At 36.1% G+C, this 12,963-nt stretch overlaps 1 protein-coding gene across 4 annotated transcripts in view; it reads right to left on the bottom strand.

The window, feature by feature from the left end:
* The window catches only part of HERPUD2 (HERPUD family member 2), a 41,725-nt gene that overhangs the window by 9,262 nt on the left and 19,500 nt on the right, over positions 1-12,963 (bottom strand). For 2 of the 4 annotated variants that reach the window (XM_053553428.1, XM_053553425.1), the window contains exons 3-5: positions 12,473-12,550; positions 9,317-9,430; positions 5,404-5,555 (exon numbers count right to left, since the gene is read on the bottom strand). In XM_053553428.1, the coding sequence (XP_053409403.1) occupies positions 5,404-5,555; positions 9,317-9,430; positions 12,473-12,550 (344 nt within the window). The remainder of the gene's footprint in view (positions 1-5,403; positions 5,556-9,316; positions 9,431-12,472; positions 12,551-12,963) is intronic. The other 2 variants (XM_053553427.1, XM_053553429.1) reach the window with 2 other exon arrangements.

Raw genomic sequence — 12,963 nt, 5'->3', positions numbered from 1 at the left:
GAGTTTAAAATATCAGTATGAGTTCATGATTTTTTCATTTTTTCTAAAAGGAACATATTCCCTATATCTGACAAATGAAAAGATTAAGAAACATGACAACTTAAGTAGCAATGAGTACTTCTTGGCACCCAGACTGTGGTTTCTGAATACTATTTCATACCAGGGTTCCCTGAGGATGGGGTCAAGATAAGCCTGGGGCAACTTGTCTCTAAGACATTATCAAAAATACTAAAATCAAGTCAAAAGGATACCAGAGACAAACTAACTAAATGGCTACAAAGGCAAAAGAAAAAACAAAATGAGTATCAAGAAGAATGACTCTATTCATTCACGAGATGAATGCGTGATCATCAATGTCTAGTAAAAGGTTGATGAGGAAGTTTATGATGGGTGGATCAGGCTATAATACCTGAACCCACTGGACAATCTTAAAATGACTAGGGGTGAAACAGCCAAACTTTATGTGCCTCTTGGTATGATACAAGGATATAACACCAAATATGGAGAATTCCTTAAAAAATTAGCTGAACCTTAGCTAAATTTAATCAAGCCCTAGATCTAACTATCAGTTTGCAGACAATACGGGGATAGAGCGGAATGCTAAATAACACCACTGAGACAGACCCAGTCAAATCCAGATTACTGTAGGACAAAAACACAGAAACAACAGAAAAAGTACGAAGTAAAAAGAGAAGAGAGAAGAAAGGATAATTCCACATTTTTACATTTTTTATAAGATTCTTTTATTTTATAAGCACCTTAAGAAACATCAGCCAAAAGCAGTACTGTCAATTCTTTGAATAATGACTCAATCAAAACTATAAAGATATTGGAGACAATCAATAAAAACTCAACACAAACTGAGCATTATATAATACTGAAGAATTTTTAATTTTGCTGAGTTTTCCAATGGTATTGTGATTCAGATTTTTTTTAAGTCAATAGTTGTCGTATCTGTTAGAGATGCTCAGTGGTTAGCCTGCCCTCTGACATTCCTGGCATTTGCCAGAAAAACATGTGCTAGGGAATTACTGATCGACAGAGAATGAGAAACAAGAAACAGAACTGAACTCAAGCTACAGCCTAAAGCGAGAGCTGTCCTAGGTGACTAACAACCCTGTGAACAATCAGTGTCCGGTGTAAGCCACTGAGACTTTGAGGTTATTATGTAGCAATACCAATTAATAACATGCTCTGTTAACAGAAATATTAATGATTTGGTTTATCCATACAATGAAAAATCATACAGACTTTAAATGTTGTAGATTTATACATAATCCAGAAATATGTATGAACTGTGATTTGCAAAATGGTTTTAAAAGGCCAAGAGCAGTGGCTCACACCTGCAATCCTAGCACTCTGAGAGGCTTGCTCCAGCTTAAGAACAGCCTGAGCAAAATAAAGAGTCTGTCTTTATAAAAAAATAGAAAAATTAGCAAGGTATGGTGGCACATACCTGGCATCCCAGCTACTCAGGAGGCTGATGCAGGATGGTTTAAGCACAGGTGTTAGAAGTTGCAGTGAGCTACAGTGATGCCATTACACTCTAGCCAAGGCGACAGAACAAGTCTCTGTCTCCAAAAACAAATGTTCCATTTTTAAAGCACATATAGGCTAGGCACAGTGGTTCACACCTGTAATCCTGGCACTCTGGGAGGCTGAAGCAGGTGGATTGCTTGAGCTCACAAGTTCGAGACCAGCCTAAGCAGAAGCAAGACCTGTCTCTAGAAAAATACAAAAACTCAGGCAAGGGGATCATCACTTGAGCCCAAGAGTTGGAGGGTGCTGTGAGCTATGATGCCACAGCACTCTATCCATGGTGACAGTTTGAGATTCTGTCTTGAAAATAAAAATAAAATAAAATAAAAGTGCATATAGAGGGCTGGGCATGGTGGCTCACGCCTGTAATCCTAGCACTGTAGGAGGATGAGGCAGGTGGACTGCCTGAGCTCACAGGTTCGAGACCAGCCTGAGCCACAGTGAGACCCCGCCTCTAAAAATAGCCAGGTGTTTTGGCAGGCACCTGTAGTCCCAGCTACTTCGGAGTCTGAAGCAAGAGAATTGCTTGAGGCCAAGAGTTGGGGTGTTGCTGTGAGTTATGATGCCACAACACTCTACCAAGGGTGACAAAGTGAAACTGTGTCTCAAAAAAAAAAAAAAGTGCATCTAGAAAAGAGTTTGGAAGGGTATTTCTAAAAATGTTAGTAACAGTTCTTTCTGAGCGGTGGGCTACAAGCAATTTTTACTTTAAAATATCACACGATATAGAAGAGTACAATTAGTAGGTTTTCAGTTTTTTTATAAAAGAAGGCTATTAATATATCAGAGGGAAAAACTGCTGGTACAAAAGGTATTCCATAAACCAGCCAACAATTTTTGGAGTTAAACTAAATAAATGCGACAGCCCAAGAGAATGAGTTCAGAAACAGGACTTAAAATGTAACTTTGGAAATGGACAGCCAGTGTGAAGTACATGTATTGCTTTGTCCCTCTCACGTTTTCTCAACAGCTAGAGAAGCAAATAATCACCTGCATTAGGATTTCTCAATATGAGGTTCCCAGGGTATTGTTAGGTAGGCAGATTCCTGAGCACCACTCCAATACTACTAGTGATTCAAAACCTCAGGGAGTAAGGACCAGAAATTACAAATTTTAACACACCCATAAATATTGAAAATAACCTATGTGGTAGAAACACATGCAGACCAGTTAAATGTAAATTGTTCTGAAGTTTGAAAAAGGAGAACGGATCTTTTTTTTTTTTTTTTATGATGGTCAAGGTCACTAAATTACTGCTTTTACACATTTAAGTTAAAAAGACTAAGACTATGTTAAATAAAGTTTACTTAAGGATAGATACAAAGTCTTCATCATTAAAAAATGACAACTATGAGATTAAATTAAATCATGTTCACTGCTAAACTAAAAACCTATTGTTGAAATTGCATGTCAATTGTTTTCTAAATCACATAGTACTCTCTAAATATAAAGACTGATTTTTCTAACACTGACATTCATTCATTTGAATGTTTCAGCATACCAGCCACACAGATGCCTATAAATGTGTTTGCTAAATGAATATACAATGTTCACTTACAAGGACAGATGAATTTCTAAGTAATTGCTAATATATCACAATGTGCCAGTCACTGTTTTAACCACTTTGTGTACAGCAACTTTTAATCCACACAGAAATACTCTAAATCAAAAATAAGTACTATTACCTGCCTCACATAAGATAAGGATAAAACTAAGGCACAGCAGGAAAGAGACTTGCCTAAGCTAGTCAGTTAACAGAGCCAGGATTCAAACCTAGGCAGGCCGACTCCAGAATCTGTGCAGCTGCCCTCCTGATTTAAAATCAAATAGTATTCACCTAACAATAGATTCACTAAATGAAGCACAAGTACCTTTCAATGGCTTTATTGCTCACCACTCCAACGCTTTTGTCAAAATAAACACTCTTTCAGAATTTCTAATCAGCTTAATAGACTTCAAGAACTGAATGCCTTTGTTTTTCCACGTTTGTTTATTGATTTCCTCAACAGCCTAGTTTAGAGAGATTATTAATCTTTTACCAAAATATCTATTGTCTGATTCTGAAGATCTGCAGTCTTATAAGTTTGTTTTGTTTACTACAAAATATATTTACCATGAGTATGAGAAAGAGTTTCAAGTCTTATCAGCCACCGATAAGCCACTGTTAATGCATCCTTACATATTTCTCCCAGGCTTATTTATAATATTCCCAACCTTCCACCACTACAACCAAGTAAGTAAAATCTCTGTATAAATGGGGAGAAACTGAACTGTCAAAAGAAAGGAAATGAATCACAATCATAAGATAGAAAGTATTTTAAGCTACTATTCCATAACGTAAACTCTGAGAACATTGCTTTTTATAAATGAGTTTTGAGTTTTAGTAATCATTTTCTGAAAACAAAAATAGTTTCACAGGTACTTTATAAGTACTTTATAAAACATTATTTTGAAAGAAAAGACTTCACATTCAATACATATGAGACAAATGAGTTTTTTTATATTCTTTATGTTTCAGTATTAAGAACGGAATTAAGTTAAAAGTTCTAAGTAAAAAGCACCTGAATGTTTATGCTATTCTGTTTAACATAGCAGCCAATGGCTACTCCCTGGTTACATTACCTACATTACAATACTGGGGTCCTAACCATTTTCTCATTTCCATCCCCAACATTATGGATCCAGACTAGTTCCACATACTAGAGCCCCATGGCTTGCTATGTAACACAATACCTATTCCTCAAGTCGCTTTTACTTCAAAACTAAAAAATAACAGTACCCCAGTAAAATATTCCGCTTTCAGACACAATCCAGGTCCGAACCATGAGATTCTCTAAGATCTTTCCCCACGCTGAAAAATGTGCTTCACTTATAGCTATTGGCTGCATTTCCTTCAGAATTATTTAACTCAAGGAACCTGCTGTAATTGCTAAATACACAGTGGCCATAGCAAGCCTCTTGAGAAAACTACTATATGAAACTCTCAATGGGTATTACAACGAAGATTCTGAATAACACGTAATGGGTTAGCATATCCTTGTAATACACTATGGTTTTACTGTACTTCAGTTATTACCAAGACTGGCTGATCAGAAACACCTATGCAACTTTTTAAAAACGGAATGCAAGGACCTATATTTTTCTAAGCACATCATCACTCACCTATCCATTCCCCTGAAGACTAAATGGAGTAGATCTACAGTGAAACTGAGTTTTTAAAAATTTAGTTACCTAGGCTCGCTGCCCATAGCACAGTGGTTGCAGCACCAGCCACATACACTGAGGCTGGCAGGTTCGAACCCACCCCAGGTCAGCCAAGCAACAATGACAACTGCAACAGAAAAATAGCCAGGCGTTGTGGCAGGCACCTGTAATCCCAGCTACTTTGGAGGCTGAGGCAAGAGAATCACTTAAGCCCAAGAGTTAGAGGTTGCTGTGAGCTGTAACATCACAGAACTCTATAGAGGCTGACATAGTGAGACTGTCTCAAAAAAAAAAAAAAAAAAAAAATTTTTTTTTAGTTACCTAGATCCTTGCTATCCAAAGTATGGTCCAAGCATCAGAAGCATCAGCATCACCGGGAAGCTTGTTAGAAATGCAGAATCTTAGGCCCCATCAGACCTACTGAGTCAGAACCTGCATCTTAACAAGATTCCCAGTGAAAAGCACTTCCCTACATGATTCTGATATACGACCAGCTTTCAAAAGCTCTCCTGAATCCTCTAGTTCTAAAACTATGAAATCAAGTACAGGAATAAACTTCAAATATATTTTAATGATTGCAAAGAAGCAACAGTGAAAACTGAAAGTAATTCATTTTTAGGAAGGCCAATTATGACCCACAGCTACCACAATTTTACTTACCCTTGCATCACATATGGGAACTGATGGCTCTGTGCTCGGTCAGTTTGTGCTTGTGAAGGGGTTCGCTGCCTCAATCCTTCTGAGGAAGCAGCAGCTAAAGACAAAGTTTCTTGACTGGATGATGGAGTTGTTGATCCTGAATGATCTGAACTCTAAAAACAGAAATGTAATAATTTTCCAAGCATGATATTACATACATATTACTAAAAATGTATTCATGCAATCACTGCAGAATAACTGAATTTTAGAAATTTATCATTTTAAATCTTGTGTCCAGTATGATAACACATAATTAATAAAGCCAAAAATACTTAATTAAACAACAGTATTCCTAACTGGGCATTGTGGTAGGTGCCTGTAGTCCCAGCTATTCAGGAGTCTGAGGCAGCAGGATCGCTTGAGCCCAAGAGCTTGAGGTTGCTGTGAGCTATGATGCCACAGCACTCTACCCAGGACAACAGAGTAAAATTCTGTCTCAAAAAAAACAAAAGTATTCCATTTCTCAACTAGAAAAGACTGAGAAGCAGAGGAATACAAAATGCAAGTTAGCATATTAAATACAAGGTATCGTATTAAATTGTAAGGATTAAATTAATGCATAAAATCTCCTTTTATATGATTAAATTAATGAAGCAAAGCTCTTTTCATTATGCCTTAACACACAGAAAGTATCCAATAAACGGTACTAATTACTAATATGTGTAAATAGTTACTATGTGCCAAATAACGTACTACTACTACATGCTATCAGAAACACACCGGTTTAAAAGAATGAGGAACGGGCTGGGTATCGAAGATTTACAATTTATTGTTACCTCTGACATTAACAAGGACTAATGAAATTAGACTAGATTTTCAAGATTTCCTTAAGCACTAAAATTCATTCAAAAATGCCATCAACAAATATCGTTTTTTAATAAAATGAACAAGGTACCAATCAGGATTTTTAAATTCTCATGATCAAATGATGTCAGTTACTAACAGATTCAATAACTTAAAAAAATATAACTCCTGAAAACCACCCCAATTTGTTGCTGTTTGAAAACAGTTTGTCAAGTATTTTATGTAAATTTAAAACACAATTACACGTTATATAAATTATAGTTCTTGCACTTTAAAAAGCTTACTACCATATTGTTTTAACACCCTTCCATGTCCGTTAAACTTGCATTTACCTGTACTGCCTTCCTATGGACAGGCTCTCCTACCTGTCTACCATCCTAAGCCTTGCTATGTGAAAGGCCCCACCCAAGTATGCTGGTCTTTTGCAAAACTAATGAAAACAGATACCAAATACCTTACTAAACACTTTTATTCTTAGGGACATAACCTTGGCAAGATGTCTCATTAAATAGGACATCATAATACGGTATTCATTAACACAATTAACAGAGGAAAAGCATGCCTCGCCATTTGGTAGCACAAATTCAATTCTTTAGAACTAATGATTTCTGACCTTATTATAGATGATCTTTCATGATTAGCTCTTTAAGACATTTTCAAATACCTCTGAAATTTCCAAGCCATGAAAAATTAAAGGGAATTCAACTGAACTTTCCTTTGATACTTGTTGTATTTTCATAACACACACTGAAAAAAACAAATATGTATACGAACAATACAAAATCATGACTGTGCAACCCAATGGACAAGTCAATTAAGTTCTTTTCCAACAAAAACTGGAGCAATACAACTGTGTCTAAAGATTACAAATCAAACTTCTGTGCCAATCCAGAGTTATCCCTTCTTAAGCCAATGTAGGAACCATATGAAGACTGGTGGGTATTCTGACAGAGAAATTTCAGTTTAATGTAAACTAAATTCCTGTGGCTAGTACCAGAAAATATCTACCATTGAGACCTTACTAAATTAAACATAGCAACTGGAGGATCTAGTTTCTTAACTAAGCAGTTAACTGGCATCTATTAAAAGATCTTCCAATAGTTATTACTTGTCACTTGCCTCTAAGTTTTGGCTAGATTCTGGGTGTTTTTTGTTGCTGTTGTTTTTAGAGACAGGATCTCACTCTGTCATCTAGCTACCACAGTTCACTGCAGCCTCAAATTTCTGGACACAAGGCTCATCCTCCTTTCTTACCCTCCCAAGTAGCTAGGACTACAGGTCCATGCCACCATGACAGGCTAATTTTTTTTTTTAATTTTTGTATAAAGATAGGGTCTTGCTATGTTGGGCACACTGGTCTAGAACTCCTGGCCTCGAGCAATCCTCCCACCTCAGCCTCCTAAAGTGCTGGGATTAGAGTGAGCAACGGCACTCAGCCTAGATTCTTGACAAGAAAGAAAGCATATTTAGCAGTATAAAAGTTCCCTGCCTGTTTAAGAAGTTTAAAGCAAGCTTCTAATCATCTCTATCTTCTTACTCCCAAAGGTGTCACATGAAGCTTTTATGAGAAACCAAAAGTAATTTAATATAAAAGAATTAGGGATAATGTCTTTAAAATTTGTGGAAATGTCCAAGTTAAAAAGTTCAACTATTACAAAGTATTTCCAAAACAGTTTTAGGCAGATGGAAAAATAAGAAGGGAGAAATGAATACTCAAGTTTGAAAGAGATGAATACATTAAGTCTTGCCCCTGCAAGTGGAATGTATGCCCAAATCCACCCTCCCTCCTTTCCTTCCTTCCTTAGAGACAAAGTCTCACTCTGTCACCCTGGTAGAGTGCCAAGGTGTCATAGCTCACAGGAATCTCAAACTCTTGGGCTCAAGCGATTCTCTTGCCTCAGCTTCCCAAGTAGCAAGGACTACAGGTGCCAACCACAGTACCCAGCAAGCTTTTCTATTTTTAGTAAAGAATGGGTCTCATTATTGTTCAGGTTGGTCTGAAACTCCTGAGCTCAAAGGATCCACCCACCATGGCCTCCAAAGTGCTAGGATTATAGGTGTGAGCCACCATGCCTGTCTCCACTCATTTTTTTTTAAGACAGGGTCTCACTATGTTATCCTCTGTAGAGTGCTGTAGCATCATAGCTCACAGCAAACTCTAACTGTTGGGCTTAAGTGCCCTTGCCTCAGCCTCCCAAGTAGCTAGGACTACAGGCGCCCACCACAACACCTGGCTATTTTTTTTGTTGCAGTTGTCACTGTTGTTTAGCAGGCCTGGGCCGGGTCCAAACTCACCTGCCTCCGTGTATGTAGCTAGCACCCTAACCACTAAGCTATAGGCACCAATCCTCCACTCATTTTTAAAACAAAATTCTTGCCCAAGGAATCTAGTCAAGATCTAGGTAGACTTGGTGCCTGTGGCTCAAGCGGCTAAGGCACCAGCCACATACACCTGAGCTGGCGGGTTCGAATCCAGCCCGGCCTGCCAAACAACAATGATGACTGCAACCAAAAAATAGCCGGGCATTGTGGCAGGTGCCTGTAGTCCCAGCTACTTGAGAGGTAGAGGCAGAAGAATCACTTGAGCCCAGGGTTGGAGGATGCTGTGAGCTATGATGTCACCGCACTCTATGCAAGGGCAACAGCTTGAGGCTCTGTCTCAAAAAAAAGAAGATCTAGATACATAAAATGTAAATAATTTAATCCACCTTGAATAAAATATACTATATTAGACTATCTTAAATATTTCTGAAACTTCACTGGCCTGAGTGTTTATATTATATAATCCTATCATAACTCTGCTTTCTGAGTATTCTAGTAATTAAACTCCTAAAAATTGAATTTATTACTAACTCGTCACATAGCAAATTATAACTTACGGTGAATAGGCTTCAAGGTATAACTGTGTATTAGGTTCTCTAAAGACGAATTTTAAATGCCTAAACTCCAGTTGTTCAAAACCCAACCTCAATACCCGTAAGTTCTAATTGTTCTGTTTTTCATTTAGTTTTTAAAGGCAAAAAAAGATAATCAGGAAACTTCAGGGTTTACTCCTCCCAAAACAACTCACAGAATTGCTGCTGGATGCCAGTGCTTCATGAGTTTCTCTATTGGTGCTGGATTTTGGAGAACTGGGAGGAGTCCGAGAAGTACATACTAGATGAACCATATGATACTCATCTTGCTAAAATTGAAGAAGATTACATTTAAAGGGTAGTACTGCAAATGTACAGTTCAAAAAGTCAGTAGCTAAGCTGAAATATTTAAGTCAAAAATTAAGTTCTTTTCCAGCCTCAACATTTTGTAAGTAATAAATATTTATCATTTGAAACAGTTTTTCATGTTAGTATTGGGGGCCACTTCTGAATTCAGTACTTTCTCCAAGCTTAAAAAATGGTCTAAAAATACTCAGTAATTGCTATCTTAAAAGTATTATTTGCATACCAACTAGCCTTGATGCAATCAATGCTATAAAGTTGTGTCAACACAATCTTAGTATTTCTATATAGAAATATCCAGCTAGCACATTAGTATCAGAACTAAGAGTCACCTTGAAGCATAGGTTCACAAACTCTAAATCAGGGATCCTCAAACTGCGGCCCATAGGCCACACGAGGTGGTGTGATTGTATTTGTTCACACCAAATTTTTGTTTTTGTTTTTTTACTTCAAAATAACATATGTGCAGTGTGCATAGGAATTTGTTCATAGTTTTTTTTAAACTATAGTCCGGCCCTCCAACGGTCTGAGGGACAGTGAACTGGCCCCCTGTTCAAAAAGTTTGAGGACCCTTGCAAATATTTCCATTACTTGAGACTTAGCCACTATAACAGAAACTCAAATAATTTCATCATAATCTCATTTTAATTTTGACAGTGATATATAGTTTGTTACTATTTTTTAAGTCAAAACTTTTTACCTATAACATTTTATACACAGATATAAAGCAAATATTATATTTAGGCTATATTCTATAAATATTTCATGTGTTTCCACAAACCTATAGTTATGACTAAAAGAAAATATTCTAAATGATAATTAGGGTTGGCTTTCAGCTTAGTAAGATCATCAGTATGTTTATACTTCAGACATAAAGCTGATAAATAAGATGGAGAAAGGAAAGAGAAAATAAAGGAGGGCAGAAAAAAATAAAGGATGAACCAGCAATTTAAAAAGAGAAAGGAAAAAATAGGATGATAAAGGAGGCAAGAAGAAAGAAAAGATGCTCAGTGGTGAGAAAGGGAAACAAAGCTATTAGAAACTGTAAATTTATCAACTGTCCACCACAAACCTTGAATTGTGCTTAATTCTGAGATGAACCCAGGAAAAGGGTAAGAGTCATTCCCCTCCTTAAAGTAGCTCACAATGTTGTTAAGAGATCAGACTAGTGCTTCCAAGTATAATAAAGAAATATACAACACGGTTTTTTGCACTAAACTGAAAAGCACAAACTACAACTGCATTAGGAGGTTAGAGAAAGAAGCTAAGGAAAGGCTCCAGAGAAAGCTTTACCTAAGGCATGCCTAACAAAGTAATTGAAGGTACTCTTGAGTTACAATGTCCCCTTGGCTTCTCAATAGGGAATAAAATAAGCATCCAAGTATCAGATGTTTACTTAGAAACCTAGTTTCAAAAGGTCACATTAATCACAACTTGCAGTATCCATTAACCTTTGGGGAATATTTCTGTAAACATTTAATAACTAAATAGAGAAAGCTAATGTAGCATTTAAACAATAGAAAGTAATACATTGACTTTAACAAAAATAGTTCAAAGCTCTATTCAAAATGTAAACATATTCAAATGTATTTTTAAGGGACACAACAGGTTTTGACTGAAGCAGTTTTTATTTTAAGTCACCTAGTCTGAAACCATTTCTGGCAGTAAAAGCCTTTATAAAAAGTATTCATGTGCAGATTCAAGCTCTCTTTGGGATAAAATAATAAATATATCTGTCTTTCAAAGAGCAAGTAGTAGAAAGGCTTAAGCTTAAAAGTAGCAAAAAAGTGAACAAAAAAGTGAAAGTGGAGGTTTTTAGAGCTATTATATATGATACTATAATGGTGAATATATGTCATGATACATTTGTAAAACCCATAGCATGTTCAATACAATATAAACTGTGAACTAAAAACTTTGGGTAATACCACATACAGATATGTCAATGTAGGTTCATTGATTGTAATAAATGTACCATTCCATTAAGAGGTGGTGATAGTGTGGCAAACTGTGCATGTGTGAGGGCAGTGAACACATGAGAAATTTCTGTACCTCTTGCTCAATTTTGCTGTAAAACCTAAAACAGTTCCAAAAAATAAAGTCTATTGAGAAAGAAAAAAATAATATGTGAATTCCACTATTTTAGAGGGGATAGGTATTAAGCCATTTTTGAAATTTTGCAACTGCATAATTAAAATGAAATGACAAGAAGTCACACTAAAATGTCAACTAGCTAACTGGAAGGAATATACTAAGATTTTTTTTTTAAGTTTCCCACAGGTGATCATAAACAGACAGGAATGGTTTTAGATCTTCTAAATCAGATCAAGAATAACTAGAACAACATTAAGCATTAGGTAAAAGATGTAAGACAAAACATAAAAGCTATTCAATTCTGCTATATTCACAAACCAAAAAGCAGCATTCCAAGTGCTAAAAAGTTCTAAAAGTATAAATTCCAAAACAAAAAACTGCCATGAAAATAATCACGATAGCATTCAGGTTGATTTTGTCAAAAAACTATATGGAAATGTATTTTAGGTCTGAGCACAAGCATTCAAAATTAGCTAACCGGGCTTCATTCTATTTCCTGTCCTGAAATTAAACTTCCAACCCAGGCAGTTTGTATTAAAATGTCATACAGTTTAGTTAAAAGGGAATTCAGAGGAAAGATTATTATCAATGAAAATCCTTCACCACTACTGAACATTCTACTCCTGTACGTCTGAATAAGTCAATAGTGTTCTCTTAAAAAAGATGATAAATATATGAACACAAACACATGCTACTAGCTCAGAGTTAGCTATCAGATAGATAAATATACAACTGTTACCTAAGTTAATCAGAATATGTCATGTTCTTTACTTTCTAATTTATCTTTACCTGTTACACTACTCTAAGAGGTTGATTTTAAGTATCTAAAAACTGAACTGGCTAGATGAAACTGCAGAACCTATGTCCTCTCAACTTGAATGTATCTGGTATCAAAGAGTGGTAGAAAAGCTTACTTTTCTGAGAATGTCTTTCAGCTGCAGATGATCGGGAAGCAGTCTGCCCGAATACACCAATCTCTGATCCTTCGTCAACTAAAAAAATGGGACAAAGAAAAGAATTCAACTTTTCTAATTAGACATAATGAAGGTTGGGAATAGCATGCCTAAATGTAGGCAAAATAAAATTCCCTTTTGGCACAAATAAGCAGAAAACTGACATGATTAAAGAATTTTTGTTTTTCCTAATTCTATGTAAGACATTTTAGACCTCAGCAAATGGTAGCATTTCTACATAGCTAAAATAAAATTCAGATTACTATATTAAAAAGAACTTGAGGGAAAAAGGTAAACTGGAAGTTTGTCTTTTCAAAGTTGTAATGCAATGCACTTATGACTACTATTAAAAACCATTCAGCCATTTAAAAAAGATGGAGACTTTGTATTTACCTGCAAGGATTTGGAGAACATTCTCCTACATAAAGAATCTCAAGAATGGAAAAACAAGC

The sequence above is a fragment of the Nycticebus coucang genome, chromosome 11, assembly GCF_027406575.1.
Source record: "Nycticebus coucang isolate mNycCou1 chromosome 11, mNycCou1.pri, whole genome shotgun sequence".
Taxonomy (NCBI): Eukaryota; Metazoa; Chordata; class Mammalia; order Primates; family Lorisidae; genus Nycticebus; species Nycticebus coucang.
The sequence above is the reverse complement of the archived record's forward strand: the minus strand, read 5'-3'. Positions and strand labels throughout refer to the sequence as shown.